Genomic DNA, 19,723 nt, shown 5'->3' on the forward strand with positions numbered 1-19,723 from the left:
AGGGAGGGAAAGAAGGGAGAAAGGGAGAAGTAAAGAGAGAGAGGAAGGGAAGGAGAAAAAAGGGAGAGAGGAAGAGAAAGAAGGAAGGAAAAGAGAGAGAGAATGTTATAAATACATATATATATTATATTTACATACATATGTAAATATTAACTATATTTACATATAATTGACTTCCTTTTATTTTAGATGTTTAAAAACATCTGAAAAGGGATGCCTAGTTTTCATTACACTTCCAAAGGGACCCATGACAAAAAAAAAAAAAAAAAAAAAAAAAAGGTTAATTCAGCTATGTAATCCAACTCTCTCATTTTGCAGGTGAAGGAAGTGAGGTCCTGAAGAGAGACATGGTTTTCATCAGGTCACAGATCTGGGACCAATCCCCCATATGCCCTGATTCCTTCACTGGGCCCTTCTCCAGTGGCCCATCAGGCTCCCTCTATATTTAATTGAAGTAAAAGTCTCAGATTGTCTTCAGTAAAAAGTACAGGTGACTCTCTTGTTTCTTAAGGAGAAAGCTTCTTTTTGCCTCTTTCTCTCCACACAACGAATGAAGCTCCATAGTTGGCTTTCAGGGGCCCAAGTTTGGATCAGAAAGACAGCTTGGCCTTCTTTGATGTCAGGCGGGATCATTAGTTATTGGGGAAACATGTGAAGATGGCTATAAACTCTGTGTTTTTGTTTCCCTGAATCATGTGGCCTCTCTTACACAAGGCCACAAGACTACCCAGAATTACTTAGTGATGTCAGAGGGCAGAGGGGAGAAGGAAAAACAAAAGACAAAGGCTTGGAAGCCAAGAGATCTCAGATCTGGTCCCAATTCTGCCATTAAATTCTTATGTGACTTAATATGTATGGGAATGTCTGCCATCTAGGGGAGGGGGTGGAGGGAAGGAGGGGAAAATTCAGAACAGAAGGGAGTACAAGGGATAATGTTGTAAAAAATTACCTATGCATATGTACTGTCAAAAATGTTATAATTATAAAATTAATTTTAAAAAACCCTAAAAAAAAAAAAAAAAGTTCCTATGTCACTCTGCACAAGATATTTCTTTGAGCCTCAGTTCCCCCATCTCATAAAATTTTGGAACTGGATTTATATGCTCACTAAAGGCCCTTCTATATAGAAATTTCTGTATAGAAATATTCTATATTTCTAATCTGTATCCACCTGACAGTGAAAAGGGTAGTAGCTAGAAAGGGATAGGAGTATAAAAACCAATCTCTCTCTATTAAGAAATTCATTAATAAGGATTTTTGAATCACTTGGCAAAATGTCAAGTATTCTGCCACCACAGACCATAATGATTTAGACCTCAGAATTCAGGATTTCTGATCACTGGGATACGAGCTGGCCTAAGGGTTTACCAATACAAATATTTCAGGTCCAAGAAGGGCTCATCTAAATCCAAGAAGAAAAATCTATTCCAACTCCCTCATTTCATAGATGAGGAAGATGAAGATAAAAAAGATGAAGAACTGACTCAGAAGATCACTTGGACAAATAAGCTAATCCCACACAATGAATTAACAGCAGAGATGGAAATGAAACAAGGTCTAGGGATCAGTTTCAGGGCTTTCAGTCCTGTTCTCTTTCTACTATAGTGCACAGCTTTCGTCATAGAATTCTCAAGAAAGGAATTACCCAGGAAATATTTAAGCAAAACCTCAAGGAGAATGTCGTTTGCCTAAAAGAACAAATTTCTTTAAGTACTTTACAGAATCCATTTGCATGTTATACAAGGAATATGACAATCACAGATGATTCATAGCTGTTCATTAAAGCAGGTCCAATAGAAACTCTACATAAGCAACATTTTGCTTATTCACATCCCAGAAATGTCTCAAGAAATTTCCTAATCCCATCAAGCTCATCACGGAAATGTTCCCACTTGGAATAGAGTAGGTTAAAAAAAACAAAAAACAACAACAACAAAAAAAAACCCAAAACATTAGATTTGAGATGAGAAGACAATAATAACTCTCTAACTCTCTTCAACCCCTTGAGCAAATCACTTCACTTTCATTTTTTTTCTCCATAAAATGAGGGGATTGAACTGGCCTAGCTGGGTAGTCAAGGTCCCTTCTGACTCTGGCATTCTGCGATACTGGCCTCCTGGCTCTGAAGAAGATTCTGGGGTAACATCATCTCCAGTAAAGCCTTAGCTCCTCTGTGGGAGGGCTTCTTCAAGAGCACAGAAGACACAGTCATAAAACTCTGGGGAAATTCTAAAGGAGGCTTCTGAAGGAAGTTGAATGGAAGGGTCAAATGCTGCCTCCTCCTCCATGAAATATTCTCTGTCATTCTCCCTCTCTCAGCCAGAAGAGCTCTTTTCCTCCTCTGAATGCCTACAGTTCTTTGTTCTTACTTTTCTTCTGATCCATTTTATTTTATAATATAGTTATTTTTAATGTATCTTATTAGTTACCAGATTGAGTGAATCCTCTTCTGAGGGCAGGGAGAATGACTTACCTGTATCTCCCTCAGCACTCAGCAAAGGTAACTACACAGAAAAGTGCTCTAAGTCTTTTTAATGGATTGAACTTATCCCATTTTATAGATGAGGCTATTGAGGCTTACCCAGGTCACCTGGATAGTTAATGATTTAGTAGGCCTAAAATTGAGACTGGTACAATCAAATGATCATATGTTCACGGACCTAGAACTCACAAAAAAGTTGGAAGCCATTCAATCTACTCCCCTTATTTTATAGATGAGGAATTTAAGACTGAAACAGGTCAAAATGATTTGCACATGGTCACATGTAGCAATAATGGCTGGATTTGATAGACCTTCTTACTCTGGTCCACTACCTTTTCTATTCTTCCAAGGTATCTAATTTCTAATCAATCCAAGGCTCTTTCCATTGTATAATACTTCCTCCCTACTCTGAAGTCTCATCCCATCAGATGTCATTCCAAGTACCTGTCATTCAGAATCATGCTCAGCAACCAATGCAACATGAAACTTCCTAGGCTGGAGTCTTATCCAATCAAAGATGGCTATAGCCATAACAAGAACATTTCTCTGGATTCATTCATTGCAATGGCCCTAAGACTGTAGTTGAGGTCTTAGCCAAAATGACCCCAAACAATCTCATCAGACAGGTGGCCCAGGAGATAGAACGCCAGGCCTAGAGTCAGAAATACTCATCTTCCTGAGTTCAAATCTGACCTCAGATACTACTGGCTATATAAGTGTGGGCAAGTCACTTAATCCTACTTGTCTCAGTTTCCTCATCTGTAAAATGAGCTAGAGAAGGAAACAGCAAACCAACTCCAGTATCTGCCCAAAAAACCCTAAACAGGATCACAGAGTTCGAGATGACTGAAGAACAAGTCACCATCAACAACAAAACCCAACCATATCCTAGCATCCTGTAGTTCATAAAAACATACTTCTGCAACACAGCCCAAACTAAATAAAAATGGGGAAATGTTTAACAGATAAATAAACATACAGTAAAACATAGATAATATCAATATGTGGTTTTCTAAGTCAATATGAGTCCAAGGGATAGGTTTTGTATACGTTAGTGGCCCCCATTTCTGAGTTTCAAAAAACTGCCTCAGAGAGAAAGAACTGGTTCCTGAGTGAGTTGGAGGAAGAAGATGGATTTACTAATCTGCTTCATTCCTTCAAGATAATAGCCTAGCTGTCAAGGACTTGGAGAACAAGAGTACAAGAAAAAGGGATGGATACAACTGGTAAATCTATTAAATGTGGTCCCTCTAGTTCATGAGGGAATGTGCTTCAAGAGGAGAAGATGCAGCTGCCACAAAATAATCACACACACACACACACACACACACACACACACACACACACAGAGCAAAGAACTATGGACTTCCACTGAGCACACGCTGACACAAGATACATACAAAATATATGTACATATACACTCCAGTCTGCAACACATCTTGACACTCACATATATTCTTATCAATTCATTATATCCTGAACTCATATCATACCCTAATTATACAATTCACAATATTCCTTAACATACAACACACAGAATACACACCCTAACATATGCCATGAAACTCAACACATGTATAAAGAGAGAAATATATATACCTTAGCCCCACAACGAAGACTCCAATGTTCATTCAAGAACAAACACAGACAAATATCTCTCAGTAATGAAATGTTTTTACTGGACCTCCTGTCCCAAAGCAGGAGACTTGGAAGAAGGGATAGAGAAACACTCATGGCTTAGCTTGGTACTTCTCTCCCCCTTGTTCCCCCCTCCTCCCTCTCTCCTTCTATTCCCCCAGTCCAGCTCCTGGTCTAGCTTGTAACCCAGCTAACATCTCAGGTACTTTTATTGCCACTTCTTGTCTCTCAATTGGTCCCAATGACTCAGTTTCCATCTTCTGAAGTCCTTATGAATCTTAGTGCCCTTCCACCTTCCCAGCTTCAGGCAGGAGAAAGAGGTTCTAATGGTCTCCAATGAAAGAGGGGAGGGGCTGAGGTCAGGAGTAGCCAATCCATTAAGGCTTCATTTAGTACAAGTAGAACCTGCCCAGCCCAATTAATGTCCAGCTGATCAACAAATGCCCAATGCCAGAGAAGACACAGTAACCCTTTATTATCCTCCTCAAAGAGGGACAGAAAAATAAACCTTCTCCAAACCTCTTGGGAAGCTGGATTGAGGGCAGGGAACCAGAAGGAGAAAAACATTCATTTTCTAGAAGATTGAACCCATCTGTAAACATTCCTCAGTGACCTTCCCCATTCTGACCTCCACCCCCCCCACACACACACACACAGAAAAGGGAACAGGAGCTTTTGGGGCTAGTTGAAGAGAGGAAAAGGAGAGCAGGAGAGGAAAGGAGAGGAGGAGAGAAAAGGGCTGGGTTTAGGTTTGGGGTTTTCTGCTGGATAGTTCTTTAAGCATGCTGAGGAGCTGGACTGGCATGCGGTAGGTGACCCCCGGTTTTATAAATTGGGTTTTATCTTCTAGCAAACAGGTGAGAAACCTCAAGAAAAATGTACTCTCGATGTTTTGGAGTGCAAGTCATTCTTTATGACCCCCAGGTGATCTGGAAAGAGTCTCCAGAGTACATGCAACAGGCAAAAGAAGGAGAAAGAAAAGACAAACAGACAAGGGGTCCCATTGCTTACCTGATTTCCTCTTGGAACTTCCATAGTCCCTGAAAAAGAAGCAACAGCAGATAGACATGGTTAGGTTCAGTCTGTTCTTCCCAGCCTGGGCGAGGAGCCCCAGGCTCCCACCCAGAGGCCCCAGTTTCTCCCACTGGCTGCTGCCTGCAAGCAGAGGGACTGAGGAATCCCCTGCGCAAGAGCTGGCCAGCTCTGCTCCGGCTCCGGCTCAGCTCTGAGAGCAGCTGGTGCTGCAGTCAGACTGGCAAAGCCATGTGATCCTCAAGGCAGGGAGAACCTTCCGCAGAGCTGCGGTGCAGACACGCAGAGCTCTGGGCTCCTCCCGGGGCTTCCCCATCATGCCCAGCCTCCCTCCCTCTGCCATCCTTCCCCCTTCATCACCTTGGACGGTCACAGTTAACCCCTGGGGAGCCCAGTCACCGGAGCCAAAGCAAGTGAATTCCCTCTTCCCTGACTGCAGAGATTGAGAGCACAGGCAAAGGAGGAGGATGTGACCGGCCATGTCCCCTCACCCCTTGTTTGTGCTATTCCCAGCCTGAGATGACCCTCAAAGCCCATCTCTGTCTGCCCACATCTTAACTACCTCTCAAAGCCCAGCTCAAATGGTGCCTTTCCAAGAAGTCTTTTCTGTGCTCTGGGGCCAGAAATTATTGTTCCTTTAATTGATTTTTATGGCACTTAAATTCTTATGTATCTATATTATAATTTATACTATATACTATACTTAACTGTGTGGCCCTATTTGAGGGCAAGGGCACCAAAGTTTTAGAATCTTCCTCAAATACCTAGCACGTGCAAGTGAAATAAAACCTAAATATTTGTTGAATAAATTAGTGAATCTATGGACAATAAAAGCTCCTTTATAGAGGATAGGGACTTTTTCCTTTGTCTTTGTATCCCCAGCATCTAGTCTAGTGCCAAAGGGGCCTAAGATACAGCACAAGTTAAGAACTTTAAGACTTTAGCTCTCCCCACTGGGGCCATCATCCACAATGCCAGCCCATTGTCAGACGTCTACTCAATAATCTCTAGTGGTTTCTTATTGCCTTTATGATAAAATATGAACTACTCTGGCTTTTAAAGCTTTTCACAATCTCAGTAAACATTAGCTTTCCCTCTTTGACCCTACCCTCTCCCAGATCCCCATCCTTTGCTCTATAATCTAAAGACTATAAAGCTGTAAGTACCTTCTCTCTGGTACTCACACAGGACATCCCTTTTTGTCTCTGCACTCTCACACTTCCTATCACCCTATGCCTGGAATCCCTCCTCATATCTGCTTTATAAAATCCTTCTCTTCTTTAAGATACAGCTCAATCGATGAACCAAATCACTTCCAATAGAGCAGTAATGAATTGAACCAGCTACACCCAGCGAAAGAACTCTGGGAGATGATATGAACCACTACGTAGAATTCCCAATCCCTCTAATTTTGTCCGCCTGCATTTTTTATTTCCTTCACAGGCCAATTTTACACTATTTCAAAGTCCAATTCTTTTTATACAGCAAAATAACTGTTTGGACATATATACATATATTGTATTTAACTTATACTTTAACATATTTAACATGTATTGATCAACCTGCCATCTGGGGGAGGGGGTGGGGGGAAGGAGGGAAAAAGTTGGAACAAAAGGTTTTACAATTGTCAGTGCTGAAAAATTACCTATGCATGAATCTGGTAAATAAAAAGCTCTAATAAAAAAAAATTAATGGAAAAAAAAAAAAAAAAGCTCAATCATGACCTTCTACAATAGGATTTCTTAACTAAGGGGTCCATGATAGAGTCAGGGGGGGTCTGTGAACTTAGATGAGGAAAAATTTACATCATTATTATTTTCATTAACCTCAGGTTTCCTTTTGTAATCCTACATAATTTACTTTGTCCATTTAAAAATATTATTCTAAGAAAGAGACCACTGACTTTACCAGAAAGCCAAAAGGGTCCATGACCTTTAAAAAGGTTAAATAAAACATGATCTACAGGAAACCTTTCCTCATCCCCACATCTGCTAGTCCACCCCCTCCAACTACCTTGTATTTATTTATATTTATTCTGTTACTGTTGTTATTATTGAGTTATTTTAGTCTGCCTCTCCATGACCCCAATTTTAGGGGTTTTCTTGGTAAAAATACTAGCGTGGTTTGCCATTTCTTTCAATTTGTTCTCTCTCTCATTGTGTGTGTGTGTGTGTGTGTGTGTGTGTGTGTGTGTCACTATCTGCTCTAAGGAGCAGAATATCAGCTCTTTCAGGGGAGGAATTATTTCATTCTTTATCTTTGTATTGCTAGAGCCAATCAGAGTGCCCAGAACATAACAGACATTTAATCAAAACTTTCTGAATGACTGGTGTTTCCCTTTTCCTCTGGTTTGCAGAAATATCTTTAACTGACTATAAATGTTTAATTCCCAGAATTTTAAATACTACCATCTAAAGGAAAGTCCTGTAAGCCATTTATGCCAACCTGCTAACCTGGGAAAGAATCTCTTCTAGATAGGTCATGCTTCATAGGAAGCCCAGTTATCCCTGCTTTAATACTGCTAATGATGAGGAGTTCATTTTCCCCCAAGGCAGCCCATTCTGGTTTTAGATCTAAGTTTCTGTTCAATTCTATTAAATGGTTCCTGAACCTAAGAAGAACAGGGTTGATTCTCCTTCACTTAACACTGTGGACCAAGAAGAAAAAAATACTGAGAAAACCCCCCAAACTCTTGAATTCCAGGCCAGGGATCTCTATTATCTTGAAACTACTCATTTAGGAGAAAGAAAAGATGGCATGTGACTCTGCTCTATCTATCTAGGAAAGGAAGTCTTTCAGACATCCCCCTGCACTTCCAGAGAACATCTCCTTAGGACTCTGCCACTACCACTGGTGATTGGCCCCTCAGTGCTGGATGGAAGGGTAGTTCTTGAAGTGAGATAGACAGGGCAAACCTCCAATTCCCAAACATTTTCTTACCCTCATCAGCTATAGTGTCTAAAATCCTATCATCAAAGACATGTTACTTCACTACAAGCTTTGTAATGACCATGAATTCTATTTAGAAAAGAAATACTTCTAGAAAGTATTTCATAATACTTTATACTAAGATATTTACACTTTAGCATAAATTAGTATCTCAATTGAATGTAAACTGTTTGCACTATTGTCTTTCTACCCAGGTTACTTATACCTTCTGAATCCAAATCTTACCATGCAACAAGAAATTTTGTTTTATACACATATATTGTATCTAGGTTACACTGTAACACATTTAATATGTATAGGATTGCCTGTCATCTAAGGGAGAGAGTAGAGGGAGGGAGGGAAAAATTTGGAAAGATGAATACAAGGTATAATATTGTTAAAAAAGTTACTCATGCATATATACTGTCAAAAAATTATAATTATAAAATTAATTAAAAAACAAATTAGCCATCTAAAAATAAAAAAAGAAAATGTTGAAAAAATAAAAAATAATTAGTATCTCAGATGATTTCCTGTATTAATTTGCCTAGCATTTTTTGCATGTAATTTTTTTTATTATAATTTTAAACTTTTTGGACATGTATACATATATTGTATTTAACTTATACTTTAACATATTTAACATGTATTGGTCATCCTGTCATCTGGGGGAGGAAGTGGGTAATTTTTTACAACATTATCCCTTGCACTCACTTCTGTTCCAACTTTTCCCTTCCCTCCCTCCACCCCCTCCCCAAGATAGCAGGCAGTCTTATACATGTTAAACATGTTAAAATATATCCTAGATACAATATGTGTGTGCAGAACTGAACAGTTCTCTTCTTGCACAAGAAGAATTGGATTCAGAAGATAAAAATAACCTGGGAAGAAAAACAAAAATGCAAGTAGTCCACATTCATTTCCCAGTGTTCCTTCTCTGGGTGTAGCTGATTCTGTCCATTATTGATCAACTGGAACTGAATTAGATTTTCTCTATGTTGAAGATATACACTTCCATCAGAATACATCCTCATACAGTATTTTTGAAGTGTATAGTGATCTCCTGGTTCTGCTCATTTCACTTAGCATCAGTTCATGTAATTCTCTCCAAACCTCTCTGTATTCATCCTGCCGGTCATTTCTTACAGAGCAATAATATTCCATAACATTCATATACCACAATTTACCCAACCATTCTCCAATTGATAGGCATTCATTCAATTTCCAGTTTCTAGCTACTACAAAAAGAGCTGCCACAAACATTTTGTTTGTCTAGTACTTTGATAGTGCTTTAACTTTCTTTATCTTATTTAATCCTTACAACAACCTTATGATGTGGCTGGACATACATTTTTATTCTCATTCTTTAAGTAAGGAAACTGAAGACTAGAGAGATTACGATAATTGCGCAACAATACATGGCTAGTAAGCTAGGACTTAAATCTGAATCTTCTAAACCTTATTCTTTTGGATAAATCATTGTTACTTCTGGAAAATGGACCCTGGAAAAGAGGGAGAAGTTGCTACAAAAGGGGAAGCATGTACAGTAAGATGGGGAGGAGAAGTTCCATAATTTTGATTCTGACAATCTGGCCAAGAAGCTGTTTTATAATCACAAATACCAGCGGGTGCAGGTAGAGAGCGCCCAAGCCATTCATTGGTAGCATGGGTAACTCTACACTGCCCTCCCATTCTCCTAATCCTGCACACTCTAATGAAAGTACTGAAGAACAAGTCTAGGGGTGCCTAATGTCCTCTTGTAATTAGGGAGTTTGTACCAACTCCAGGTAGGAGAGTTACCTATGTGGCTTGTCCTTTAGATTGAAATTGGTAGAGCAGGGACTAAACCTAAGTTTTATTGACTGTAAATCTATGGTCAGTTCTATGTATGTGATCATAAAAACATATGCTAAAGTTAAGAGTCATGGTGGTATAGTAGAAAGAGCATAGGAATACAATTAGTAAAGACCTGGATTCAAAATTCTCCTCTTATTCCTGCTAGCTAGGTGACCATGGAGAAATCATAACCTCTAAGTCTCAGGTTCCTCATCTGTAAACTAAGGATAATAACAGAAGTTCATTTAACTCACAGAGTTGTGAGGGTCAAATGAAATGATAAATGCAAGGTATTTATGTATTCTATAAAATTTCTTAACAAAATTGTATGAAAATTTTGAAAACATATTGATATCTTTCATTTCCCTCTTTATCCCTCTTCTTCTCTGTTTTTAAAAAATAGAAAATTATAAGAGCTTCAGGATAGTGGCAACAGGGTGTTGCCAGGGCGTGTTGGCCAGTTGACAAATAGATGGACTTAATCAGGGGAAGCTTCCTGGATGAGATGAGGACTTGAGATTAAGTAGTGGCTAATGGTGGGCAATTTGGAACTCTTCCCATGGTAACTGGCCTTCAGCCCAGGGCAGTGCTGATGCCCCTAATAGGAAACCTCGGGGGCTTCCGGTTGGGCACCTTTTAGCAAACTTATTTTATATTTTTAGACACTTGAACATGCTCAAAAATAGCATAGGTATCCTATCCAATGGCTAGGGTTCACTGAGCTGAAAAACACCAAATCTCAGCAGAAGAATGCATGCCCCAGCCAACTTCCTCCTCCCCCTCATCCACACCCAGCTCCCATTGACAATAGTGTAATACTCAACCAGGGAGGGGCCCAGAGTTAGTGGGACTGTTTCCCTGGCTCTGGGTCCACAGCAATTCAAAAAATCTTAATGACTCCCCTCCCCACTCAATCTTACCCACCCACGCTCTCTCCAAGGCTTGGCCCAAAGTCAGTCTTGATAGAGCCCCCAACATGTGCATGGCACAGTCTCTAGCCTGCTCCCTACTCACTGCTGAATCACATTCTCTCCAATGCCAGGGACACTGCAAGCAGAGGAGGCTCAGTGGCTCTCCTTAGGACTGCCACCAGGTCAGCTGGGAGGTGGCTGGTGGGGACCGTGTGCTCCTCCCATGGCTGATGGCCCGGGATGGCTCCTCCAGAGGGCAGGCTAAGGGTTAACTGGCACATTCCTGGACTGGCTGGAAGGGAGGCAATGTTTCTTCTCCCTCCCATTCCCTCTAGCATAGCTGCAGGAAGGTAACCCTCTGTAGCCCGGCTCCCCACTGTTCTCACTCAGTCTTCCTCAGCATCCACTGTAAGTAAGCACCCACTAATTGCCTTCAGAATCAGTGGATATTAGAACTGGCAGCTGAGAGAGACCATAAAGATCATGTAGTTCAGAGATTCTTAACCTTTTTTGGTGTCATAGAACCCTTCTGGCAGTTGGTTATGGATTATGTTTATGGTGAACTTCTTCTTAGACTCATGTTTTGTATAAAATACATAGGATTATAAACAAATTAATTATATTTAAATACAATTATCAAATTTTATTTTATTTTTTTGGAGGCTGGGGTTAAGTGACTTGCCCAGGGTCACACAGCTAGGAAGTGTTAAGTGTCTGAGACCAGATTTGAACTCGGGTCCTCCTGAATTCAGGGCTGGTGCTCTATCCACTGTGCCACTTAGCTGCCCCTAATTATCAAATTTTAAAAACACTCGCTGTAGCTATATTTAGAGGCAACAATATCCATCAAAATAGATATTATGCTAAACTTTAATTCAGGAAGACCCAAGTTCGAATCCACTCTCAGACACCAGCTGTGGGCTCTGGACAACTCATTTACCTCTGTTTGCCATAGTTTCCTTATCTCTAAAATGAAGATAATAATAGTACACATCTTCCAGGGTTGTTGTGAAGATAAAATGAGCAAATATTTATAAAGCATTACGCAAACCTTAAAACTCTACATAAATGATTATTATTATTATTATTATTATTATATGAAAACAAATTCACATTTGATCTAGATCAATCCCAGCACTTCACACACTGGGTTAATTGAGATTCAAAGAAGGAAAGTCAACCCCTCTTTCCTTTCCCCAAAGTCCAAGTCACTTCACTTCAGTTCTTACCAATAACCCAGCACTTGAGGGATACCCTTTACCCATCCATCCCTTTCTATCTTTTGCCTGGAGCTAAAGATTCTAAGGGACAGAACAAACAAGACTTGCAATTCAATTTATATTTACTTGTGCCTTCCTGTGCCCCAATGCACTAAGACACAGACAAAAATGAAACTATTCCTACATACAAGAAGCTTCTATTCTATTTGGGAAGCAACAAGTACAGATGAATACAAATATAAAATATAAATAATGGGGCCAGAGGGAAGAAAGAGTCCATTGCAAAAATTAGGAAAGACCTCTTGTGTGAACTGAGCCCAGGTTACAAGAGATGGACATGAGGAGGGGCATTCCAGACATGTACCACAGACAAGCATGTCATCTATGATAGGGAGATGTGTCTTAGAGCTGTAGATTGGAATGCCACATACAGAAGTTGGGAGGCAGGCAGAGCTACTTCAGCTCCTTGAGAAGGGGAGCAATGTGGACATCCTGGTGTTTTAAAATAACAGTTTTTCAGCTCTAGGGAGGGAAAAAGCAAGGAAAAGGGTGATATAGGGAGACTAAATAGGAGACTTGCAATAATCCAAATGCTGAAGGTCTGGATTAGAATGATTGGGGTATGAGTAGAGAAAGGGGATCAGATGTGTGGGATATTTTAAAGGTAAAATCAACAAAACTTGGCAAGTATTTGGATAGAGGAGATGAGCGAAGGGTTTAGGATGAGGAAGGGGGCAAACCTGGGTGACAAGACTTCAACCAGATGAGTAGCCTGAGCAAATGGAATTCTTGATACACAGCTTCCCACAACAGAACTCTGGGCTAAGAGGTCAAAGACACAGCTTCTACCACTTTTTAGCTGGGTGAGCTTAGTGAGAGCTGGACAGAGAATCTTCATTCATGGATGGGTAAACTGACATCCAGGGAGATAATATAATTTAGTTAAATTCACACAATGAATAAGTGGCAGAACCACACATCAAATCCATTCCCACCCACTTCTCTTATTAAGTCTGTTAATAGTACTATAATAATGATAATATGTAGATCTTAATAAAACATTTATTTAAATATAATGTCATATTTAAATATTAATTATAAAATTTAAATGCCAATTAAATCATTAAATATCAAAATATTGTCTTCATAACAATCCTAGAAAGTAAGTACTACTATTATTCCCATTTTACCCACCCACTAGGCTGCCCCTTTTTTGTGTGGTTATTGCCATATCCGGGGAGCTGAGTCCAAGAGAAGCAGGGAAGGAGGATGAATAATACATGCTCATCAGGTTTGATGGTCTGCCCAGGCCAGCTTTGGTCTAAACAGTCACTCTAGGTCCCCATTCTTATTCTGATGAGTGTTTGGGGAGAGTGGGGGTGGTCTGATTTCTGAATCACTTCCTACTGCCTACTTAAGTAAACTGGCAGATGCAGAGACACAGGCTGCCAGCTCCAGTATGCCCTTGTCCTGCTGTCTGCTGGCTGACATTGGGTAACTCTGAACTGAGCACATAATGATGGATGCTCAGAGCACAGTGACAAAGGCTGAGCCCTGGAACCAGCAGTCTCGCTTGCTGGGCTACCTTGGGCAATCTCTCAACTGCTCTGAGGCCCTTGATGGAGGAAGTCATTGCTCCTTTCCTGACTCTTGCTGGAACAAGAGACAAAGGAGATGAGAACTGGGATTAAAGGGGTGGTAACCTGGCCAGTGGTGGAACAGGATGTGGTAACAACAGCTGTGATGAACTCAACTTCTGGCAACAGCCAATCAATAAGCATTAAGTGATCAAGGACTATATGTCAGACCCTCAGCTTAGTGCTGCTATGAAAATCATGGTCCCTGCCCTCAAGGAGCCTCTGGTCTAGTTGGGAAGACAAGACTGAGTCATTAAAAAAAATAAATAATAATACAAGCCTATAGAAATAGAAATGCCAAAGAATGATGTAAACAGTAATGGATACTTTGGGAATTTGAAAAAAGGGAGGGAGATGGATTAGATCACTGTTAAAAATTCCTTCCACTTTAAAATCAATAATCCTTGTGAGTTTAAGGTTGGTTAGACTATGAATGATTGAATTTTGGAGGATTGTGAATGCTAGGCTAACTGCTGGAGTTGTAATGGAACTAGACTAGATGAATTGGGATAGATTTGAGGGTGACAGAGTAATTAAGGAAGCTTTTGCAGGGTTCAATCAGAAGTTAATGTGGGTCTAAACTAGAGTCTCTAAAATCGTTTTTATCAAATTTTAGGAAAGCTGAGGTTTTCTTCTTCCATTTTTACTCTCCCACAAAGATGACATGCTAGTCATGTAACCCCATTACACACAATCATCTCAGGAGCAAGATGAGCTCAGCACATCCGTCACCCTCCCCTCCAAACAAGACAAATGCCTTTTGCCTTCTTTCCCCTGTGCTTCTATTCATCTCCTGATCTAAATTGTTGTATTGTGGGTCCTTGCCAGGAACATGAATCTGTCCTTTCTCCACAAGGACCATGTTTTCCAGGGCCCTGAGAAAGGCTCCCATTGTGAGCCTGTGGAGAAGGCTGTGGAGGCCAGAATTCCTTGCCCCAGGCAGAATGGAACTACATTCCTAGGGAGGGAAGTTTGGAGATTTGGCTCTAGGCCCAGGAGGGTCTCAGGCACCCAAACTGTCCAGGATATTGCAAGTCCCTAGGCTGGTCCCACAATGCCCAGAGCACTTCCTTTGATTCAATTTCTGTTATGTCCTTTATAAGATAAAAAAGAGAGGGACAGTGACTTATCTTGAATCACACAGCTAAGTAAGGGAATCTGGCTCCTAACTCAGGTGGTAGGTATCAAAGGAGAACCAATAAAAGCTCACAGTCCACTGGGACAGAAAAAAGTCCTACAAGTAAAGACAATAAGAGCAGGCATCCTATGGAAGGGCACAAATTCTTAAGTGCTCTAGGTTTGCAGAGGATGTGCCTTTATACCTTGACCACTTGGGAAAACTTGCAGAGGATGGGCCTTGAACTAGGATTAAAACTAGGTGAGGAACATTACAGGAGAAGGGAACTAAGACTTGGGGAGAACAGCACATTGTGGAACTTGTCTGTGCAGGAGAGCAGGAAGAGATGTGGAAAGAATCAGATTCTACAAGTATCAAGCCATATATACTTAGTTTAAGGGAATCTCTAGGAAGGATGGAGAGCAACTCAGAACCCGATCCCTGTGCTTGGAGAAATCCAGCAGAGCATTTGTAATAAGACATTCTTTCCCCTCTTCTTTGTTTCTCCCCTTGGAAAGTGCTGAATAAACACTATGACTAAGAATCACGTTTCCATCTGGTTCTACTTTTCCCTCTCTGTGCCATCAGAATGGAGGTCAGTAAGCATGAGAGTTAGTTATCTACCTAGGAGCATTGCCCACCCATTCTGAGGACCCCCAATGGGTCTCACAACTCTAGGGCCATGCAAGGGACTGATGTTTTCTCCCATACCAGGATCCATTGCTACACACACACACACACACACACACACACACACACACACACACACACACACACACAATGAGGGAGGGGGTGGTTCTCTAGCTGTGGATCCCCTCCTAAGGCTGAGAAGCTTGAGCCCCTTCTTTCCCTCACAGTCAGGTCAGGAGTTCACAAGTGGCTGAGAGTTCTCTGTTGGAGGGTGTTCACACAAAGTTCCTCTACTTCTCTGGCCAAACCAATCTCTTCCCATGGAGCTGTTCCAAGAAAGCCTAGCCAAGAATGGTGTTCCTGACCCGGCCTCCAAGGGGAAGGCCACACCTCCACCCTACCTTCCTGGAGGGAGAGAGACCACCCAGCTTCTCCCAAGCACCTATCCCACCAGCAGAACAAACTAGGAGTGGGGCGAGAAAAGGAGGAAGCAATAGCAATTCACCATGTGAGGTTCACTGGGAGGTTGAGAGGCTGCCTTCCAATTTCCCAGGTTCCAGGAAAGAAAATCCACCTCCAAGCTTTCACTCACAATGTCCTCCCAGTCTTGAAATTTCCTTCCTCCACCTCAAATCCTACTCATCATTTTGTTTTTATTTCTTTTTATTTGGAGGGTGGGTAAAAGGAGAGGCACTAAAGGAGGGAGAAGCATTTTTTAAAAATGCACAGAATAAGACCAGAAAGACAAGCAAATTTTATATATTTACATGCTAAATATATGATACTTTTACAGTTTCGTGTACATTCCTCTTTCCCTAGTCTATTAGAACAATGGTGATGATGTTATAGCTAACACTTATCTTGCACCTACTATGTATCAGACACTGTACCTAAGTGATTCATAAATATTCATCTGAATTAATGCTTACAACAAGGTGGAGGGATTATTATTATCTCCGTTTTGCAGTTGAGAAAACTGACTTAGTAAGTGTTTAAGGTTGGATTTGAACTTGGCTCTTCCTGACTCTAGTCCTAGTGCTCTATAAATAGTTCTACTGTGCTATTAATAAACTATATATATATGAAAATGCTTATTATCTTCCTTTTTTTTTGTTAAGATTAGAATAAAAAATAAAATTCAAATTTTACCCATTAAGACCCAGTTCATATCCTGCCTTCCTTAGGCAGCATTCCCAATCTGTTCTAGCCAAAAGAGCCTTCTATCTCCAGAACTCAAGGTCTGAACTCTACTTCTAAGTATTTTGATCTAGGATCACTCACATTTTATTTCTTTCCATGTATTAGCTGTGACTTTTCAAACAAGACTGTGAACTCCTTAAGAGTAGGCTATAGGACCGCAAACAGTTATTTCCCTTTTTGGGGTATCAGATTCCTCATCTATAAAATGTATTAGATTGTGATAAAGATCTTATTTCTGAAATATATAGAGAATTAATTCAAATTTATAAGAATACAAGCCATTCCCCAATTGATAAATGTTCAAAAGATATGAACAATTTTCTGAAATTAAAGCCATTTCTAGTTGTATAAAAAATGTTTTAAATCATTATTGATTAGAGAAATGAAAATTAAGACAACTCTGAGGTACCACTTCACATCTTTCAGATTGATTAAGATGACCAGAAAAGATAATAAATATTGGAGGGCATGTGAGAAAACTGGGACACTAATGCATTGTAGGTAGAGTTGTGAAGTGATCTAACCTAGAGAGCAATTTGGAATTATACCCAAGGACTATCAAACTGGGCATAACTTTGACCCAGCAGTGTCTCTATTGTATTATCTGTGTCTCAGAGAGTCTGTATCACAAAGAGAACATAACAGAGAGAAAGAGATCATCACATGTGTGAAAATGATTGTGGCAGGCCTTTTTGTAGTGGCAAGGAACTGGAAATGGAGTGGATGTCCATCAGTTGGGGAATGGCTGAATAGGTTACAGTATATGAATGTATTAGACTATTACTGTTCAGTAAGAAATGATGAGCAGGCTCATTTCAAAAAATCCTGGAATGATCTACATGATCTGATGCTGAGTGAAGTGAGCAGAATAGGAACATTGTACATAGTAACAAGATTATGTGATGATCAACTGTGATCAATTTTTCAACCATGAGGTGATTCAAGGCAATTCTAATAGAGATGGAATGGAAAGTGCCATCCACAACCAGAGAGAACTATGGAGACTGCATATGAATCAAAGCATAGTATTTTCACCTTTTTTATTGTTATTGGGGTTTGCTTGATAGGATTTCTCATGGTTTTTCTCTTTTGATCTGATTTTTCTTGCTGCAGCATGATGATTATGGAAATATGTTTAGAAAAATTACACATGTTTAACTTATCTTGAATTGCTTGATGTCTTGGAGAGGGGAGAGGGAGGGAGGAAGAAAGGGAGAAAATTTTGAAATGCAAAGTTTAGCAAAGGTAAATGTTGAAAACTATCTTTGCACATGTTTGGAAAAAATAAAATAGTATTAAACAGTTCAAACAAGAAAAGAAATGTACTAGATTTATTGCTGATCCTTTTGAAAATAGATATTTTAATTCCGATTCTAGAACTCTTTGGGGGAACTAGGAAAAGATCTGTCAAGCTCTTCAGGCATTGAATGAGTGGCCAGGTACCTCTTGAAACAACACAATCTAAAGTCTGTATATATTTACTTAGCCCCAGGTGCAACTAAGACTCATTAACACCCAAAAAACACAAGTACATTTTCTTTTAGGAGCAAAAAACTTAAAAAAAAATAAAAGTAGATATCCATTGCCAAAGGAATTACCAAATTTGCAGTACATGAATGCAAAGCAATACTGCTGTTCCACAAGTAAACAATAAATATGAAAAATGAGAAATATAGGAAAACATATAAACTGATACAAAGTGAAGTAGATCAAACCAGGAAAACAATATATGCAAAGGCAAGAACATAAATAGAAACACAAAACAACTGAAAACTGAATGCTACAAAATTATGATAAAGACTGAGCCCAAAGAAAAGATTTAAGAAGACAATCCTCCTCCTGCATAACTCTTCCCTCTGACTTTTCCAAAGAGAGACTATGGATGTAAAACAAAGCATATAATGTATATAAGCATATATAAGATTTTTTTTCAATATGTTGATTTCTTTTGCTCCTTCTCCCTTACTCATTCAGTCTTTGATATAAGGGCTTGCTAGAGGTAGGGAGGAGATAAAGAAAAGAAAAAGGATATGTAGTTAAATGTAGGTAACATTGACATTAAAAAGATAGATTAAAATGTATTTTTTTTTTTTAAATACAAGAATTTGCTCAGTATCATCTTCTTCACAACAAAGCCATACCAATGTTCTAGGTGGGGCTGGAGGATGGGATTAGTAACTTTATTGATGGGATCCATAAATGTTGTAGCAAGAAGATGGGATATTCATCATATATCAAAGGGTGTGTGGGGAACCCAGGTAGATTGTCAGCCAAACTTGTATGAGTATGGGCTTGAGCAGCAACTTGGTTCATCCATCCAGTATTGTGTTCTTCAGAATGGCCAACTCTGTACCAGTCAAGACAGGGAAGACTGTATCTAATAAATAAGACAAACCTTGTACATATGGCAAAATGAGAGAATAATAAAGGTATAAATAAAGTAAATTATGGGTTGTATATTAAATATACAAGAATTTGGAAAAGGGGGGGAATAGTTTGGTCTGGGAGGAGCAAATAAGACTTCCTAGAAAACATGAGCTATGAAGGCTTGAAACATGAGCTTGAAGAAGGGATGGAGAAAAGAAAAAGAAGAATGTCAGAAGTAAAATATTTAGGATTGAGAGGCTCATGGCTTTGCAGGAGGGGGGGGAGAGGAGGGTGTAGTCTGCTCTGAAAACACACTCAGAGTGGAGAAAAGGCTAGATTTAGAATCAAGTGTGGATTTGAACCCAGCCCTACTACTATTTATGTGATTTTTAGGCAAGTCACTATTTCTCTGAGTCTCATTCCTCTTCTATAAAATGAAAGGACATAGGGTGTGACTGGATTAGGAGATCTCTAAGTTCTCTTCCAGCTGTAAATCTGTAATAATTGAATTATTGAATTAGTATCTGGAATGATGGGTGAGGTCACATATACCATGGAAGTTTGGCTCTTTGCACTGAGTCAGTGCACCAGTGTTTATCTCTCATAGGAACATATCTGAGAATTCTATTACCAGCTGTTTTGTTGTTCTGTGAATATTGGGTACAAACAGTGGCTTTCTCAGATATACCTCATTAGATACAAATGAAGAAATTCGATGGCCTCTT

At 39.8% G+C, this 19,723-nt stretch overlaps 1 protein-coding gene across 4 annotated transcripts in view; it reads right to left on the reverse strand.

Moving 5' to 3' along the window:
* The window catches only part of SH3PXD2A (SH3 and PX domains 2A), a 329,372-nt gene that overhangs the window by 109,734 nt on the left and 199,915 nt on the right, over window positions 1-19,723 (reverse strand). For 3 of the 4 annotated variants that reach the window (XM_074295501.1, XM_074295500.1, XM_074295499.1), the window contains exon 6: window positions 5,132-5,160. In XM_074295501.1, the coding sequence (XP_074151602.1) occupies window positions 5,132-5,160 (29 nt within the window). Of the gene's footprint in view, window positions 1-5,131; window positions 5,205-19,723 lie in introns of those variants that run through there. The other variant, XM_074295505.1, reaches the window with a different exon arrangement.

This window comes from Sminthopsis crassicaudata, chromosome 2 (assembly GCF_048593235.1).
Source record: "Sminthopsis crassicaudata isolate SCR6 chromosome 2, ASM4859323v1, whole genome shotgun sequence".
Classification (NCBI taxonomy): Eukaryota; Metazoa; Chordata; class Mammalia; order Dasyuromorphia; family Dasyuridae; genus Sminthopsis; species Sminthopsis crassicaudata.